Source organism: Schistocerca piceifrons, chromosome 5 (genome assembly GCF_021461385.2).
Source record: "Schistocerca piceifrons isolate TAMUIC-IGC-003096 chromosome 5, iqSchPice1.1, whole genome shotgun sequence".
In the NCBI taxonomy this organism is placed as follows: Eukaryota; Metazoa; Arthropoda; class Insecta; order Orthoptera; family Acrididae; genus Schistocerca; species Schistocerca piceifrons.
In genome coordinates this window covers 306,637,967-306,658,327 of record NC_060142.1, presented here as the reverse complement: position 1 = coordinate 306,658,327, position 20,361 = coordinate 306,637,967, and the positions used below count along the sequence as shown (strand labels likewise).

General features: G+C 41.9%; 1 protein-coding gene across 1 annotated transcript in view; it reads left to right on the top strand.

The window, feature by feature from the left end:
• LOC124798514 (lysosomal acid glucosylceramidase-like) overlaps positions 1 to 20,008 on the top strand; it is a 249,659-nt gene extending 229,651 nt beyond the window's left edge. Inside the window, exon 11 of the mRNA XM_047261957.1 lies at positions 19,461 to 20,008. Within this exon, the coding sequence (XP_047117913.1) occupies positions 19,461 to 19,560 (100 nt within the window). The 3' untranslated portion in view covers positions 19,561 to 20,008. The remainder of the gene's footprint in view (positions 1 to 19,460) is intronic.
• Positions 20,009 to 20,361: the final 353 nt, after the last annotated feature.

Sequence of the window (20,361 nt, the reverse complement as noted above, 5' to 3'; positions counted from 1 at the left end):
ACACATAAGAATAAAAAATAAATGTTCTAGCTCTAGGAACTGTTCATTCTTTCTTCAGGGGAAATAGGAGTAAGTTGGGGATTATGTAAAAGAAAGGCAGATCACTCAGACCGTAAGTTGAGAGTTGTCATACAAGAGGAGACAAAGTTGAAGAGGGAGACTATTAGGTCAACTGTAGTGGATTGGTAAAAATGTGCTGGCTTCAGTTCAGCGGTTCTAGAAAAACTGAGTGAGAGATATGAATGAAATAAGAGTAAGAGAAGTGATAATTGAAATGACTAGTGCAAGATTAGCATAATTATGAAGTAGGCCAATAATGGAAAAGGAGACAGCAACTAATCAGAGACAGAAAGAAATAGGATGGGCAGAGGAGTGGGAGTTACAAGAACAAGAAGAATACAAAGTAACAGATATACATATTGAGTAAATAAATAATTTAAAAAATTCAGCAAAAGAAGGGAAAAAAGATATTTGTCTACCCACATCCTCAAAACAGGTAGGTCCTTCCCAGCCTGGGATCTGAGTATCCCAATATTCCTTTCTACGCTTCACCAACCTATTCCTCTTTCATTCCTAAGGAAGGAACTAACAGTTCTAAAAGCTAAGATAGTTATATGTCTGTTACCAGTAGTTCAGTTTCATCTCAAGAAAAGAGTACACACTAGCAATTATGTCATTCTATGAAAACTTAAGTTTAGTTTCTTACAGCAGTAGTAATATCATCGTATTTGTGCTCAAGATGTATATATCTTAAATAGTTTTTGCAAAATTATTAATACTATTTAAGACTTCTGATAAATTTATTGTATATTATGAGCTTGACTAGTGGTTGTGAAAGAACTAACCTCTATTTGTGCTGCAATAACTTAGACCATACTGAATAACCCTTAAAACATTTTTTTTTCAAATAAAGTGTCCTTATAAATTGTTCAATACATAAATTTCATCATACAAAATATTAATACATAAATCACTATTTAATGAAATGCTGTTACTTCATATTACCAATTTACTAACTAATAACTAATTAACATAAGTTTTATGATTAAATAATGGAAAATCAAGAGTGACAAAGTGAGAAGGACAGAATAATACTCACCACATAGAAGAGCCATTGGGTGGCAGAAACGCACATTGAAAGAAGACTATTAGATATTTTTAGTTATCATGTTAAGTCCTCCACCAGAAGTAGACAAGACAAAACATACAACTTTCACACATGAATACCTCATGCACACATGTGTGTGCACTTACACGCATGCACACACACTCATACACACACACACACACACACACACACACACACACACACACACACACACACACACAGCCACTGTCATCTCTGTGTCTGAGGTGAGCAGCGATCTTTGCTGGCATGGTTGGGGGAGGTACAAGAGATGCTTGGGGGTGGGGGAGATGCTAGTACTAGCTGCAGGAGTGGATGGGGCGGGACAGGGGGCTGCTAGGTGCAGCATTGGGAGGCTGTGCTGCGAAGAGGGGAAGGGGGGGAGGGGCAGGGGAGAGGGGAGAAGTAGAGAAGGGAAAGGAGTATGCTGTGGTGGAAGGGGATAGGCAAGTAGAGTACAGGGACTAGTGAAAGTTAATGGGGGTTATGGGAATGAAGGATATGTTGCAGAGAACGTTTATCCGGTAATACAGAAAAGCTGGTGTTGGTGGGAAGAGTCCAGATGGCACAGGCAGTGAAGCAGTCATTTAAGTCAAGCATGTCATGTTGGACAGCATGCTCAGCAACTAAGTGGTCCATATGTCTCTTGACCACAGTTCCGCAGTGGCTATTCCTGCAGACAGTCAGTCTGTTAGTTGTCTTGTTCTCATACATTGCAGCACAGTAATTACAGCTAATTTCATAGATCACATGGTTGCTGTCATGGGTTTAATTTGGGGAGGGGCAGGGTAGGCAACGGACTGCCACTGGTGATGGAGGGGGGGATAGTGGGGAGGATATTTCTCATTTCAGGGCATGGCAAAAGATAATCAAAACCCTGATGGAGAACATGCTTCAGTTGCTCCAGTCCTTAGTGGTTCTGAACCATGAGGAGGGTGCTCATTGTTAGCTGTACATTGGGTATGTTGGGGATAGTAGGTGACTGGGGAGAAAACATAGCAGAACACATTGAACAACTAGAGATAGGATGTTCATATTCACAGGATGTGTACATTAGTATATTCTGCAGAAATGATTAGGATTTCAGTTACCTTGGTTGAGCATGTGTCCTGTTGCCTAGTAGGCACAGCGTCCACCATGGGTCATGATAATTTGTTCCACGCATGACGGCATTGATGCATGGACCCATTGTTTTACCACATCCCACACATTTTTGATTGCTGTTGAGTCTGGTGATCTGGTGGGCCAGGACAAAAGGCTGACATCCTGTGACACCAAGAAGGCACGTGCTTGTGCAGCAACATGTCATTGTGCATTGTCTTGGTGAAAAATGATGTCAGGGGTGTTGTGCAGGGTATGGCTATGGGTTGCAGGATGTCAATTACGTAGGTCACACAGGTCACAGTGCCCTAGACACACACCAACTGTGATTTGTAGTTCTACCCAACAGCATCCCACACCATAAGGCCTCGAGTTGGCATTCTATGTCTTGTGTGAATGCAGTCGCTATGAAATCACTCCCTCTGTCTGCAGCAATCCAACATGCAACCAAAGAAGCAGAACCTGAATTCATTCAAGAGCACTATCTGGTGCCAGTCCTGCCCAGTAATGTTGTTTCATATACTATTGCCATCTAGCATGTTTCTGCACATCCATCAGAGTTAAGCAGATTAGATTAGATTAGATTAGATTAATACTAGTTCCATGGATCATGAATACGATATTTCGTAATGATGTGGAACGAGTCGAATTTTCCAATACATGACATAATTAGGTTAATTTAAGAACATACTTAAGTTAATATAACAACTTTATTTTTTTGTGTTTTTTTCTTTATTTTTTATTTTTATTTTTATTTTTTTCTTAATTTGTATCTAAAAATTCCTCTATGGAGTAGAAGGAGTTGTCATTCAGAAATTCTTTTAATTTCTTCTTAAATACTTGTTGGTTATCTGTCAGACTTTTGATACTATTTGGTAAGTGACCAAAGACTTTAGTGCCAGTATAATTCACCCCTTTCTGTGCCAAAGTTAGATTTAATCTTGAATAGTGAAGATCGTCCTTTCTCCTAGTATTGTAGTTATGCACACTGCTATTACTTTTGAATTGGGTTTGGTTGTTAATAACAAATTTCATAAGAGAGTATATATACTGAGAAGCTACTGTGAATATCCCTAGATCCTTAAATAAATGTCTGCAGGATGATCTTGGGTGGACTCCAGCTATTATTTTGATTACACGCTTTTGTGCAATAAATACTTTATTCCTCAGTGATGAATTACCCCAAAATATGATGCCATATGAAAGCAATGAGTGAAAATAGGCGTAGTAAGCTAATTTACTAAGATGTTTATCACCAAAATTTGCAATGACCCTTATTGCATAAGTAGCTGAACTCAAACGTTTCAGCAGATCATCAATGTGTTTCTTCCAATTTAATCTCTCATCAATGGACATACCTAAAAATTTGGAATATTCTACCTTAGCTATATGCTTCTGATTAAGGTCTATATTTATTAATGGCGTCATACCATTCACTGTACGGAACTGTATGTACTGTGTCTTATCAAAATTCAGTGAGAGTCCGTTTACAAGGAACCACTTAGTAATTTTCTGAAAGACAGTATTGACAATTTCATCAGTTAATTCTTGTTTCTCAGGTGTGATTACTATACTTGTATCATCAGCAAAGAGAACTAACTTTGCCTCTTCATGAATATAGAATGGCAAGTCATTAATATATAATAAGAACAACAAAGGACCCAAGACTGACCCTTGTGGAACCCCATTCTTGATAGTTCCCCAGTTTGAGGAATGTGCTGATCTTTGCATGTTACGAGAACTACTTATTTCAACTTTCTGCACTCTTCCAGTTAGGTACGAATTAAACCATTTGTGCACTGTCCCACTCATGCCACAATACTTGAGCTTGTCTAGCAGAATTTCATGATTTACACAATCAAAAGCCTTTGAGAGATCACAAAAAATCCCAATGGGTGGTGTTCGGTTATTCAGATCATTCAAAATTTGACTGGTGAAAGCATATATGGCATTTTCTGTTGAAAAACCTTTCTGGAAACCAAACTGACATTTTGTTAGTACTTCATTTTTACAGATATGTGAAGCTACTCTTGAATACATTACTTTCTCAAAAATTTTGGATAAAGCTGTTAGAAGGGAGATTGGACGGTAATTGTTGACATCAGATCTATCCCCCCTTTTATGCAAAGGTATAACAATAGCATATTTCAGTCTATCAGGGAAAATGCCCTGTTCCAGAGAGCTATTACACACGTGGCTGAGAATCTTACTTATCTGTTGAGAACAAGCTTTTAGTATTTTGCTGGAAATGCCATCAATTCCATGTGAGTTTTTGCTTTTAAGCAAGTTTATTATTTTCCTAATTTCAGAGGGAGAAGTAAGTGGGTGAGATTTCAATTGTATCAAATTGCATAGGTATGGCCTCTTCCATTAACAGCCTAGCATCTTCTAATGAACACCTGGCTCCTACTATATCCACAACACTTAGAAAATGATTATTAAAAATATTTTCAACTTCTGACTTTTTGTTCGTAAAGCTTTCATTCAATTTGATGGTAATACTGTCTTCCTCTGCTCTTGGTTGACCTGTTTCTCTTTTAATAATATTCCAAATTGTTTTAATTTTATTATCAGAGTTGCTGATTTCAGACATGATACACATACTCCTGGATTTTTTAATAACTTTTCTTAATATAACACAGTAGTTTTTATAATTTTTGATAGTTTCTGGGTCACTACTCTTTCTTGCTGTCAGATACATTTCCCTTTTCCGGTTACAAGATATTTTTATACCCTTAGTAAGCCATGGTTTGTTACAAGGTTTCTTACGAGTATATTTAACTATTTTCTTGGGGAAGCAGTTTTCAAATGCATTTACAAAAATGTCATGAAATAAATTATATTTTAAATTGGCATCAGGTTCACGGTACACCTCAACCCAGTCTAACTGTTGTAGGCTTTCCCTAAAATTTGCAATTGTTAAATTGTTGACTGAACGTACTACTTTGGAGGACTGTTTAGTATTGCTGAATGGAGCTATGTTATATATTGTAACTAGCTGTGCACCATGATCAGAAAGACCATTCTCAACAGGCTGAGCATTTATCTGGTTAAACTTATCTTGGTCTATAAAGAAGTTATCTATCAGTGAGCTGCTATCCTTTACCACCCGAGTAGGAAAATCAATAACGGGTGTCAAATTGAAAGAACCAAGTAATACTTCAAGGTCATTTTTCCTATTACCCTCTTTCAGAGAATCTACATTGAAGTCCCCACAAATAATAATTTGCTTCCCCCTGTCTGACAGATAGCACAACAAGGAGTCCAAATTTTTCAGAAATAGATGAAAATTTCCTGATGGGGACCTATATACAGTTACAATTATAAATGTGCCTTTATTTAATTTAAGCTCACAGGCACATGCTTCTATATGTTTCTCTACACAAAACTTTTTTGTTTCTATACTTTTTGCACAATGATAACTTTTGACATATATGGCAACTCCTCCTTTCTCCATATTTTCTCTCATTACATGTGCAGAGAGCTTATAACCACTTACATTTACCTTATCCATATTGGTAACAATGTGATGCTCAGACAGGCATAGTATATCTATTTCATTCTCAGCTTCTAAATCTTCTAAACAAACCAGAAGCTCATCTACTTTATTCTTTAAACTCCCAATATTTTGATGAAATATACTTACATTATTTTTAATTATACTTTTATGAGAACCTTTCCTTATTCTAACATTTGCAGTACTCTCCTGTCTGAGTTTCTCATTGTGCTTAGGCCTAGTTCCTATACCAGTGGTCACATGGTGTTCAGAGAGGCAGATTATATCAACTGGGTTGGGTGACTTTAATTCATCAATGCAATTACCTAGGACTGAGATACAACTTGGTGGAGATAAAATTTCTGGTGATTGGTGAAAATTTATAATTGGTAGCTGTGATTGGTGATCCAATGTGCTAGAATTGTGCTGTTTAATTTCTTTCCTAAACTGAAGATTTGTTTCAATCCTGACCTCTCGTAGAACTTGACATCTTTCTGTCTTACCTATCCTAAAAAAGGTGCTGCTCCAACACCTGTAACCACTGGTATTTTGCCATTCATGGCAGTGGCTCCCCCCCTTAAATTTCCTGCTATTACCCCAGCCAGTTTCCCCTTCCCTTTCCTGTTGAGATGTAGGCCGTGCCTGGTATAGTCCCACCTACTGAGATAATCAACAGAGAAGTGGATGATGTGCACATAACCCACACCATAATAAACAATGAGTAACTGTCACTCCTGATAGTGTACAATGTGTTACCCTATTACACTGTAGTGTCAGAGCTGAGGAGGAAGCAGATCTGTCCTGCAATGTCATTTGGATGAGGTGTCAATCTCTTCTGATTGGGGAGGGGGAGGGGGATCTAACTGGTGTGACCTGACCCATCTTGTTGTGTTCTACAGCCTTCTGTGACTCATTCTGCACATACCCATTGCACTGCCAAAACAGTTCATCCCACACGAGCAGTAATTTCTCAGAGGGATGCATCACATTCTCTCATTCCAATAATTTGCCTTCTTTCAAACTTACCGATTTGAGAGTACAGTTTGTGCATACATGTTCAAGGTATCTTGTAAATCTGCTCAAGTCAAGCTGATTTGTTGCCTTCAGTTTATAACGATGAGGAGAGCCGCAGGCACATTTTACCGGTGGGTGGTGTTGTGCTGCAATATCAATGTTGACCTTGAACCCGTGGGCTGACATGATTCAAATGCTAATCATTTCTACCGAACATGCTGATGTACATTTTCTTGTGAATATGAACATCCTGTCTCTAGTGCTTCAAGGTGTTCTGTTTTTTTTTCTGAACATGAGTGTATTTCATAGATCACATCTATGCTCTTCACTACAGATGTGACAACCATAGGTGATTGCACTCTATGGGACTTCTTGGTATGGAAAGGCTGACAGCTGTCAAAATGGGGGTGTTACTGGAGGTTAGTTTGTTGTGGATGGAGGTATTGATGCAGCCATCCTCGAGGTTGTCATCAAGGAAGGTGGCTTGTTGGACTGAGGAGGACCAGGTGAAGCAAAGGCAGACAAGGTATTGTGGTTCTTGAGTAATGTGGTTAGGGTGTCCCCACCCTTGATCTAGGTCATGAATGTGTGATCAGTGAATCTGAACCAATCTTGGGATCCTGGAAGGATTCCACTAGCAGGCCCCTGAACTGGTTGCTGTATCACAGATTTGTTTGTGAGGATCCCTTCAAAGGAGAAGTAATTGTTGATGAGGAGGCATTTGGACATTGTGACTTGGATGGAGGTTATAGGCACTGGGAATTGCGATGCTCAATTGTGGCAAGGCTATGGGCATTGTGGATGTTAGTGTAGCTGGAGATGGCATCAACACTGATAAACAGAGTGCTGGGTCGTAAAGGAACAAGAACTGTGGACTGTACGTAGGGCAAATGGTTAGTGCTTCTATAAAGGAGGATAGGTTATGGGTAATAGGCAGAAAGTGATGGTCCACAAGGGCAGAGATCCTCTCTGTGGGGTCACAGTAACTGGCCACAATGGAGTGTCATGGGTGGTTAAATTTATGTGCCTCAGGAAGCAGTTAGAAGGTAGGAAAGTGGGGAATGATAGAGATCAATTGAGGGGGCAGGTTCTGGAATAGACCTGGGCTGAAAATCCTGCCGAGTCTCTCTGACAGGTGATCTCAGTGGTCCATAACCACATTGGTGGAGCTTTAGTCGGCAGGTAGGGTTATAATGTCAGCATCAGTTTTTAGGTGGTGGACTGTGATCCTTTCTGTGGATTTGAGGTTGGTTTCCATGTTGAGAGATTTGGGGAATGATGGTGAGGCAAGGTTCAAGGTTAAGACATTCTGAAAACTTAACCAGGAATGATTTGGGGGCAGTGCGACAGGATCACAGTGATTGATATGGTTAGTGGGAAAAAAAGTGCACAGACTGGGAAAAATAGTGTTTCCACTGTAGAAACCAGGAGAGTAGTTCTTTAACAATCCCAGCATGAGTAAATTTTGGAGTGGGGCAAAAGTAATGACGTCTCAGTCTTTGAATTCACCAGACATGGCCCCAGTGACTCTTTTCTGTTCCACAAAATTAATGAAAACATTTAATGGCTTTTATTTACAAGCACAGATCATGTTAAAAATGCATCACTGAGAGAGGTAAAAGCTAGCCTGGCACTCAAGTTCTATAAGTGCTTTAGGGATTTGAAAAAGTTCTGACATACATGTATGATATCTCATGGGAACTATTTTGAGGAGGGTAACATTCATGTAGATGAAGAAATAAGATTGTTTAAAAAAAAATACCCATTAGTTTTGAGCATATCTCATACATAAAAAATGTAGTTAAGTCCCAGGCCCTTCAGGTAATTGTGTTGTGACAGTGCCACGACATTTAACAGTGCTGCCACAACAGTACGCGCAAACGGAGATAGAGGCACTCCGCAACTCGGCTGAGCGCGGGATGCCACCTAGCTATGAACGGCACCGGCCGCATGTCACGGCATGGCAGTCAAATGAGAGATACTGAGTTGTTATCATGTAACCAGCTATTGTTTCTAAGTGAGTGTGTTTGAATATCCACGCAATTATTGGTGATTAAAGGTTATAACACTTTTTGGGACGAGGATGGGATATTTCCACTGCATTGTGGATTTGTGTATTCGTGACGGGGCAGACATGTAACAGCTTATGCAAGCGCTCATTGAACAACAAACACAACTGACGGCTGCTATTCAGGCGTTGTCGACGTCGCTTACTCATCGTCTGTCTTCCTGTTCTCTGCCTCCATTCCCTCCTTACGATGAGGCCGCTGAAGACTGGGAGGATTATGAGAAGCGTTTGCCGCAACACTTCTTGGCTTTTGGTGTTGTCGACGCTCCTACGTGTAAGTCGTTATTTCTATCTTGGATTTCCCCATGGATCTATCAGCTTCTATCTCAGTTAGCCCCTCTGCGGGAACCTGCCTCCCTGTCCTTCCAAGAAATGTGTGACTTATTGTCTAACTATTACTGCAAAAACACCCACGTCATTGCCACCTGCGTGGCGTTCTACCGGTGTCATAAACAGCCCCATCAATCTTACCGGGCTTGGGCTGCGGAACTACACGGTCTGAGTAGGAAATGTCAGTTTGTCACGGACGCTCATCATGAGTCTTATGCTGATTCAATGGTTAGGGATGGTATTCTACGGCTTGCTCCTGATAAAGAAGTTCAGCAACGTGCCCTACAACTGCCAAACCCATCGTTGTCGGAAGTTCTAAGCATCGCTCAATTCTTTGAAGTGTCTCACACTGCTGGCGCGCAAATAGATACATGGTGTGATGTAGACGCTGTACAGTCAACTTTTGACACGGACAATTTGCCTGTTTCACAGGAGAACGAAGGTGTGGCGGCAGTTCACTCGCGTAAACAACGTCGTGTTGGGCCACAACGCTCGCAGCGAAAACAGCAACCACAGAAGCAGGTTCGTTCCGCACTTCCTTCTTGTCCACGTTGTTTCGTACAGCATGACAGGGCCGGATGTCCAAAACATTGGGCCATGTGTAATTCATGTAGAAAAAAAGGCCACATTGCTTCTGTGTGTCAGTCCCCCAAAGTTCCTGTCGATGAGGACGAGGCATCGGACATGGATGTTAACTGTGTGTTTTTTCAAACAAATAAGTTGTTTGTTACTGTTCGTGTTCTGGATAAAGACATTCACATCAAGTGGACACTGGCTCTGCAGTAACTCTCATTAATTCTCGCACGTATTTGGAGTTGGGCTCCCCTTCCTTGTCTCCAGTTATGCGAAATCTGAGAACTTATAATAAACAGAAAATTCCTATCATTGGCCAGTTTGATGCTTCCACTGCCTACAAGTCTGTTGTTAGGCCCCTCACGTTTTATGTGGTGGATCATGCGGGCACTGAAAACCTGTTCGGTTATGATGCTCTCCAGTTGTTCGGGTTCTCCATTGATGATGATGTGCACCTCATATCTGAGGATATTCCGTATCAACAGCTGGAGGGATTGTGTTCTGAATTTTCGTCCGTGTTCTCTGCTGGTCTGGGTCATGCCAAGGATTTTGAAGCCCACATTACTCTTAAACCTACAGCTCACCCTAAGTTTTTCCGGGCATGCCCTATTCCGGTGGTGTTGCGTGCGCCTGTCAAGGCTGAGATAGACAGGTTAACAGCTTCAGGGATTCTCCTTCCTGTTACCTCCAGTGAACGGGCATCACCAATCATGGTGGTTTCTAAACCAAACGGGAGTCTGCGATTGTGTGGTGATTTTAAAGCCACCATCAACGCTCAGAGCCTCATTGACACTTATCCTCTTCCCTGTCCTGAGGAGTTATTTACCTAGATCGCTGGGGGCCAGTTCTTTTCCAAACTTGACTTATCGGAGGCATACCATCAGTTGCCGTTGGATGCTTCTTCCAAGGAATTTCTCGTCATCAACACTCCTTGTGGGTTGTATCAGTATCAGCGGTTGCCATTTGGCGTTGCTAGCATGCCGGCCATTTTTCAGCAGTTTTTGGAACAGCTCACGGCATCCGTTCCCGGCTGCATAAACTATCTGGATGACATTGTTGTCACGGGGGCCTCCACTGAGGAGCACCTTTGCAATTTGCGTTCACTGTTGGGGATTTGCATTCAGCTGGGTTGAAGTGCAATCTGGACAAGTCACAGTTCTTCCAATCCTCCATTGTGTATCTTGGTTTCCACTTGTCCCGTGAGGGTATACGTCCTCTATGTCAGCATGTTGCGGTCGTTACCGCTCTACCCCGGCTGTCTACGGTCGGAGAACTTCAGGCGTTTCTAGGCAAGATTGCTTATTATCACAAATTCATTCCATCTGCAGCAGTGGTAGCTCATCCTCTGCATCAGCTGTTATGCAAAAACGTCCCTTTCTGTTAGTCCGACGAGTGTGAGCAGGCTCTTGTCCACCTGAAGGCTCATTTGCAGTCGGCGCCTTGTCTTGCCACATTCCGTCCAGGTCAGCACTTGGTTCTGGTGACGCGTCACAGTATGGCCTAGGGGCTGTTCTCGCCCATCGGTATGAGGATGGGTCGGAACGACCCATCCCCTATGCTTTCAAGACCCTCAATGATGCGCAACGGCATTACTCTCAAATCGAAAAGGAGGCGCTCGCTATCATTTATGCTCTAAAAAGGTTCAGCGTTTTTTTGTTTGATTCTAAGTTTCACCTCATCACCGACCACAAGCTGCTGGTCTCTCTGTTCAGCCTATTGGCGTCGCTTCCGGATAAGGCAGCTCACCACCTGCAACGTTGGGCCTTATACTTGTCTCGTTTTCACTATGGGATTCGCTATCACCCCACAGCCCAGCACGCCAATGCTGATGCATTGTCACGATTGCCGATGGGCCCCAACCCAGTTTTTGATCGTGATGAACTACTCTGTTTCCACATTGATGAGGAAGAACATCGTGCGGTCGAGGGTTTTCCGCTTTCAGGTTCACAGGTCACGTCGGCTACTGCGCGGGACCCGGTCCTACGTCAGGTGATCGATTTTGTTCATCGGGGTTGGCCGGACAGGACCAAGGGCCGGGCATCGGATCCCCTTCGCAACTACCATGCCTTGCACCTTTGTCTGTCTGTTCGTGATGGTGTTGTTCTTCTGGCCACAGATGGTGCATCTCCACGGGTCATGGTGCCAGCCTCTCTTAGCAAAGATGTTCTCAAACTGTTGCATGAAGGCCATTGGGGAATTTCTCGGACTAAGTCCCTGGCCCGCAGGCACGTTTATTGGCCCGGTATTGATTCGGACATCACCCACATGGTTGCTGCATGTGGTCAGTGTGCTCAACAACTGGCTGCACCTCGTACAATGCCCTCTCCATGGCCTGACCCGGCGCAGCCATGGGAACGGGTGCATGCTGACTTTGCCGGCCCCTTCCTCGGTACTTATTGGCTACTGTTGATTGACGCCTTCTCGAAGTTTCCATTTGTTGTTCGATGTCCATCGCCCACCACTGCGGCGACGGCGCTGGCTTTGTCCAAAATCTTTGCACTAGAATGCCTTCCATCCATAATCGTCACGGACAATGGCCCTCAATTCTCTTCGCAGGCTTTCCGTGATTTTTGTACTGGACAAGGGATTCATCATGTTACAGCAACACCCTTCCATACGCAGTCGAATGGGGAGGTCGAGCGCCTTGTCTGCACTTTCAAAAGCCAGATGGAAAAATTCCTTAGTGATTTTTCCACAGATGACGCTCTGCTGCAATTTCTGAGTTCTTATCGCTTCACGCCTCTGGGTGATTGCAGCCCTGCTGAACTCTTGCATGGCCGCCAACTGCGCACTCTACTGCACCTGCTTCACCCTGTCAGGCCTTGTGCTGTGTCCCCTAGTGCGGGAAAATACTCGGTGGGCACATGGGTATGGATCTCGCCCTAAAAGGATTCCAGGGGTGGTCAAGGCTCTTCGCGGCCACCAGCTTTGTGAAATACGTACGGATGACGGCATTGTTGTTCGCCATTACAACCAGATGCGCCCACGAGTGGTGGCCATGCCGGTGCCACCACCCCTTCCTTCGCCTCCACCAGCCCGAGAAGCCAGACCTGTCGCTGCTGCCAATCTACCATACGTGTTGATGCAGCCGACGTCGCTACCGCTTCGGAGTATGCCAGAACCGGCCCCAGTCGCAATGCCACCTTCTCCTGGACCCATCTCGCAGGAGCACACCCCCAGGTCCATGACACCTATGGATGCTGCTCCGGAGTTTTCACCCGTCACCTCGTCCAGGAGGCACGTTCCACGCACGAGCTTCCGTTCTGGACATTTTCGATCATACTCTCGTGTCTCTCCACAGGATCTTCTCAGGGCCTCACAAGAGGCCATGGATGTCTCCACACTGTCCATGTCTCCAAGGAAGTGAGTGTTTTTTTTTTTTTTTTTTCAAGGGGGGAAATGTGTTGTGAGAGTGCCACGACATTTAACAGTGCCGCCAGAACAGTATGCGCAAACGGCGATAGAGGCACTTCGCTACTTGGCTGAGCACGGGAGCGCCACGTAGCTACGAACGGTGCTGGCTGCATGCCACGGCATGGCAGTCGAATGAGAGATACTGAGTTGTTATCATGTAACCAGCTATTGTTTCTAAGTGAGTGTGTTTGAATATCCACGCAATTATTGGTGATTAAAGGTTATAACAAATTGATATTGATTTGAATATTGCTTTGAATTTCATGTCAAAGTAGTGTGTGAGGGAATATGTCAAAGTAGTATGTGAGGGAATAAATAAGATACTAGTACTAAGAATTTGTAGGTCCCCAGCATGAAATATCTTACATTCTATATACACTGCTGGAAAAAAATTAATACACCTGGAAAGATGATGTTGATTTTGATCCAGTGACAGTGCATGTAACTTGGAGATAGTAGATGTACTGACAGAGGTTTCAATGTTGTCCACCTACAGTTAGTATAGTGTACTAGTACTAAGAATTTGTAGCCCCCAGCATGACATGTCCTACATTGTATATACACTGCTGGAAAAAAAGAAATAATACACCTGCAAAGAAGATATTAATTTTGATCCAATGACAGTGCATGTAACTTGGGTAGTAGATGTACTGACACAGGTTTCAATTCGTCCACCAACAGTTGGTATAATGGTATAGCTGTCAGAGAACCTCTGTGTCTACCCTTTAATAGGGATTGCTCACAGTCAGAAGGCCCATTGTGGCGCAGAAGTGTGAAACAAGCAAGCAAACATGCCATGGAGGTGAACTTGTGCTTTCTACGGCCAGCTGAGTGAGTTTGAAAGGAGTCAGATTGTTGCCTTCCGAGTGGTGGGATGGTTCTTTCAGAGAACTGTCACACAAGTTGTACAAAGTTTCTGGTATCAGTGGACACTTGAACATTCTTACACCCACAGATGAGATTCTAGACATGCCTCCCAGGATCGTTGGATTGTAAGAGCAGCATTGGCAGATCATACAGCTAGCACAGCACAGATAAGAGGACTTCTGAGTCCAGATGTGTTATAAGCAGTGGGACTACTGTTACACTCATATCTAGCCTGTCTTCCACAGCTTTGATGTGCATGGCTTGAATGGTGTCATCAGAGGATAACTTCGAAAATTGAATAGCATGATGTGGTCTTCAGCAATGAAAGCAGATTGTGGTTGTATGCCAGTGATGGTCATTTGCATATATGATATAGACATGGTGAGCACTGTCTCATAGAGTGCATTTGTCCAAGAAACACTGGCTCATCTGGGGTGTGATAACTACAGCTTTCATTCACCTCTGATGTTTCTCGAGGAGATGCTAACCAGCTCACAGTATGTGCAGAATGGTGTTAGACCTTTTCTTTTGGCATTCTTGCAATACTAAGGTGATGTATTATTCCAACAGTACAATGCTTGCCCACACACTGCCTGTGAAACTCAACATGCTCTGCAAAATTTGCAGCGACTTCTCAGGTTAGTACAATCTGTGGACTTATCTCCAAATAAGCATGTGTGGCATATGATGGAACAAGATGGGACTCAAGCAATTCATCAACCAATGATCCATGCAAAACTACATGAACAGGTAGAGGGGGTGTGGCATACTGTACCCCAGGACAGCGTTTGCCTTCTGTATGATTGACTGGATGCCAGAGTCAGTTCCTGTATTGCTGCCTGTGGAGGCTGCACCACAAAGTAATATGAGTATTTCAGCATGGGTCGATACCTGGTACTTCAGAACTGCTTATGCTATTGATCTGTAAATGTAATCATTTCATGTACACTATAGACACTGTTGCAACAATAAATTTTGAGTGAACTGAAAACCTCTGAAAGGGTGTAACAATTTTTTTTCTGGCACTGTAGCAGATAAAGGTAAAGACAGAGCTAATAGAGGTAGACAGTCTTAACTAGAGGATAATATTTTGTAGAGACATTAATATTGATTTTATATCATATAGTACTGACTGAGGACACCCAGAGCTTTTTTATGTGAAGCTAAGGATTATTTGTCATGGTAAGGTGACCAACCAGGACTACAGGATATAGTGCAATGGCCATTGACAATTTATTTTCACACTCAACAACCTTAATTTATTTGTATGTAAGATAGTCAATGGTTTATCCAACTGTAATGGCCAGTGGTTAGCCATAGACAAGGTCAGCAGATGAAGCTCCAATGTCTTCTTTCAATGTCACTTGCAGGCTAAATAGTATCAGCAGGAATGCTTCAGTCCAGTGTTGCAGCAAGTTAGGGATGCTTTCAGTGTCCTATGGAGCTGATCGATCATGCTATTAGATGCCAGATGATTGCTGGTAGTCCTGTGTACGTGAGTGTCACACAGTCAGGTGATGTGTATGAATAGTACACAGTCAAAATCGCGAGTGCAGGCTGTTGTCACATGGCTGGGACAGGCAAAGCTGCAATCCTGGTCTTGGCAGTCAGCTGTGGGTATTGTATATGGCATACAAGTGAAGCAATCCATCACTGTCAGCAAGTAGCATTTGTCATGGACAACGAAAGCAGGCCCACAATGTCCACATTAAAAATGGAATGTTACATTAGGAAAGGTGCTGGTGGGTGCATGACTGTGCCTCCCAGCTTTGACACACTGTTTGTCAGTGTAAGTGTGTGCCTACTGATGGCAGTCTTTCCAAAGGCCTGGCCACACAAAATGCATGGCCATGAGCAACACAAGAAGCCCTAGTTGTACAAAATGAATGGCCATGAAGAACACAGTGGTGTTGATGCCAGAGTTTGTGAAGTCGTCTAGCATCTTGTAGTGGCCAAGGAAATCTGCACTCAGTGTTGACACATTGACATCAGCTACAGTGAATATCCACATGAACGTGTAGCACAGCCTGAGGTACAGTTCTCAGTGGTGTGTGCTGTACATGATTGTGGTGGGATTTTTAGCTGCCATAAGTGACGGCGCCTCAGCAGTCCTGTGATACCTCAGCATAATTTGTGAGAATGTTGACAAGTCAGAACTTTTGTAGATTAGAAATTTCATGCTGCAACCCCTTCCATTATGAAGAGATGCTTAGATATCACACTACAGCAGGGTGCATCTAAGCCCCATTGTAGCTGAAGTTTGTGCTCGCACATGGTGGCTGAAATTTCACCACGTAATTGCTGAAGCAGGTGTGCTACCAGCTGCTGTTCCATCATTGACAGACTACTGCTAGAAGGGGTAGTTCTGCATTGCCATTTGCATGAGTCAGATCGCCAGCAGCTGGATATGCTGCTACTACAGTGCCTGCTACTGTCTTGCAATGAGTGCACCAACTGGTTGACCTGCATTGTTAGTGGTGCCATCTGGGCAGCCAGACTATGGAGCAGATGGTGCAGGTTGGTGCCCACAGGGGCACTGGAAGCATGTGTCACCACAGTGTGAATGCAGAAGTCGGGGCTATGGCATCGTAGGCTGCCACAGGTGCAGTATAAGGAAATGTTGCCTGCATGTCATGTACCAAGTTGGTCAGGTCCACAACAGCATCCAGCTGCATTTCTATCTGTGTGGAAATGATGGCTTGCACTTCAGCTGGGAGGCTGTGCACCCAGGTAGTACACAGCAATGAGTCTAAAACTATATCAGACAGTGCTGTTCTCTGCAGCTGGTGAGGGAACTAAAATGGCCTTCTGTCACTACAATCCTCTTGCTGTAGCAACTTATGAAGCCGTTGCTCTTGCAGTGATGAAAGTTGTCAGATTAATTCCTCCTTCAACCATTTGTATAAACACTGTGTTAGTGGGGCACTGATTATGTACTGCATTTCATCTATGTAATTTTTCTCAAGCTGACTAACAACATTTTATACTATGGCGAGGTCATTAATGACATTGTTACTCAAGAAAACTGATTTCACATGTCTGAACCACATGAACGGATCACAGGGTCAAAAGGACAATGGTTTAACCAATGCCTCTCCTGTGCTTGTCACCATTCCAGTAACAGTAGGAGATGTTGGTGTGGTGGCACTTTGCTTGTACAAAGTTTTCTTTAACTGGCACTTGGTGAGCAGAGTCCATGTGTGCATGACATGCCTGTAGCTCACTCTCCAGCCTCTGTTTGCATGCATCAGCTCTTCTAATATCTCTTGCAATTCCTCTGTGGTTGCCATCTTGTGTCAGAACCAAGGTCTCACACAAAAGGTGGGGGGGATGGACACCAAAAACAACTCATATGTTCTAAGTTTGAAATAGTGTCCATGTGTGGTTGTGGATAATTACAAATTACTTGTTTGCAAAATAAAGTTCACCATATTTGATGTCAGCAGCCATAGGGAACACAAAAGAAAAACAGAAAACTTTGTGAGTGAAGCACACACTTGAAAAATGTTCATACAAAAATTTGATGAATTGTCCACTAGCAAGGCAAGGATGTAAGTGTTAATCCACTTTCTGTTCCATATAACTCATACAAATAGAAGTTTGTCATCACATGTTAGTCTACAGCTACAACCTACAGCTCAGCCATGCTGTAACTTAGATCCCATCAAGAATGAGAATCTTCAGAGGTTTGGAACAAGTCAAGATATCTATTCACAAAAGACAAGCAAACCACTGAAACATAATCTCCACACCATATTAACCATAAGCTTTTACTACATTGCTTAAGACTATTCATGCTTATATCTATTAAATTTTAGACCATAAATTAGAAAGAAAGCTGCTACTTGGAAAAAGTTGCTGCTGACTCAGTTATGTTTAAACAGTTGAGTTGTTGTTTGCGTCCTAGTGCTAGCTTAATATTTTCTTGATTCCACTGGCATGTTTCAAAGAAAATAGTTATTTACAGCTTTACTTAGTTTACAATACATTACTACTTATGCAAATTCACAGTGAATGCTGCTACTTGGTATTTAAAGAAACAGGACTTTTCCATCCCAGAACTAATACTCAGATAATTTATAGAAAGAGTAGCTAATGAGATATCTTTTTATTTCCTTCTGAAATGGTTGAGATTGTCAGTTTCATGTTTTACTTTAGATGACAGTTTGTCAAATTCCTTTGTGTTAGAGTACTTAATTCCACTCTGAACTCTGCACAACGACACAATATTTACATGAAAATAATTTTTATGCCTTTATTTGGGTCACCAGAAATTTACTTTTACTGTCAGTAACAAAAACTATGAATAAATAAATCCACTGGTAACTGAGTGTAAGGATTCCAGGAGCCTTAAAAGGAACTCTACAACCAGAGTGGTTATGTATTTTACACAATATGCTTTCTGCTCATTTCTGATGAATAAATAAATGCTTTATATATTTTATGTCCACTGTCCCAGAAAATACATCCATTAGGCAATACATGATAAGCCAACATTGTTGTCTTTAAGTCACACAAAGAGAGATACTCCTAAGAACAAAGTGCACTAGATGGAGCTTCTTTGTCAATATACCTGTGTGTTGACTCTATTTCAACTTACATTCCAGCTGTACTCCTAGGGATTTTATACAGGGTGCTTCATTTATGGTATGACTGTTAATGACAACTTGCCTGCCGGGCTGGCCGAGCGGTTCTAGGCGCTACAGTCTGGAACCGCGCGACCGCTACGGTCGCAGGTTCGAATCCTGCCTTGGGCATGGATGTATGTGACGTCCTTAGGTTAGTTAGGTTTACGTAGTTCTAAGTTCTAAGGGACTGCTGACCTCAGAAGTTAAGTCCCATAGTACTCAGAGCCATTTGAACCATTTAATGACAATTTCTAGTGCTGATAAGTCATTCTACGTGTATGAATTTGCATAACACAAGTCTTTCTGAAGTCAAGACTTAAACTGTTTGCTATGATCCAATTGCATCCTGTTCAGCTATTGTATGAGCTTTGTCTGATAGAGCCGGGTTTTGAGCCTTGATTAGTATGCTTGTGTCATTAGCAAATACTGCAGTCTTTGAACCATTCTTTAAAGACATTGAACATAATCTATGTGCGTTAAAAGTAACAGCAGACCCATAGCCAAACTCTGTGGGATCCCACATGTTTTGCTCCTGTCTTTTGAGTTAAGTTTCATGCCTGTTACATAATCTGTCAATAACAAGCCTTGCTTTCAGTTACTGGTAAACAACTATTACCTATAAATATTACCGGTACACATCCTAACTTAAGGCAAAATTTACACATATTTGAAAGGTATTAAAGACTTAATTCTGATAATTACCAATGTTGGAATGTTATAATGATCATCTATTTCATCAATTTTTATCAAACTTTGCACTTGATAAAGTACACTACTGGTAAGATTATAATAAGGTTTTCTTTTTCTTTCATTGATCTGACTGCTGATATTTCTGTGTTGTAGGAGAGATCATAATACAAAGGTAACAATTGCAGACCCGGATCGTGGCTACATTACTATTTCAGTTCCCAAGAGATCTTTCAACACTCTAATGTACTGGTAATGTACATGTGTGGCACTTTTAATAGTGCCTGGAATTTGTGAGAATGATGACTAAAATTGTTGAAGGATATGGAAGCTTAAGATCTGTATAAAAATATTAAATCTATTTTTTCCTTACACAATAAAGAACACAAGTAATGATTAAAAAACCTATTTTGTTACAACAAGTACAAACACATTAACAAAATAGTGATGTTTTTACTTTTTTACCCTCAGATAGCTAAACCAGTAAGTAAGTTTCCAAATGAACAGTACAGTATTCTTTGTCAGTGTTTGTAGTAGTATTCCTGGTGAACTGTACAATTTGTAAAGCTTTAGTTTCAAATCAACCGTCATCTATTATTGTGCTAATACAGTAGCCTCCTTTGAAATCTAAGTTAGTGGACTGCATGTTGTCTATGAAATGAGATAAAGTCACTGCATGTAGACATACACATGTAACATCAAACATTTACACGTAATAAAGATTATTTACACAATAAATAAGTTTACATGTTATCCATTATTATGTATGGTTTCATGCTGCATGTTAACAAAGAAGTGTTAGTTGTGCCTTTGATTTGATGCACATGCAATGTTGTTGATATTCTTTTGTGAGTGGTGTTATTCATACAGCAAAATAACTGATGATGGTAAAAGTATAGAGGATTTTGTATAAAAAGGAAAGTGTTTCAAGAAAGAAGAAGTTTGCTAACACAGAGTGTAAACTAAGAGTTAGAAAGTATTTTCTGAAAGCATGTGTCTGAAGTGTGACTTTCTATGGAAGTGAAACACAGACAATGAACAGCAGAGTTAAGAGAAA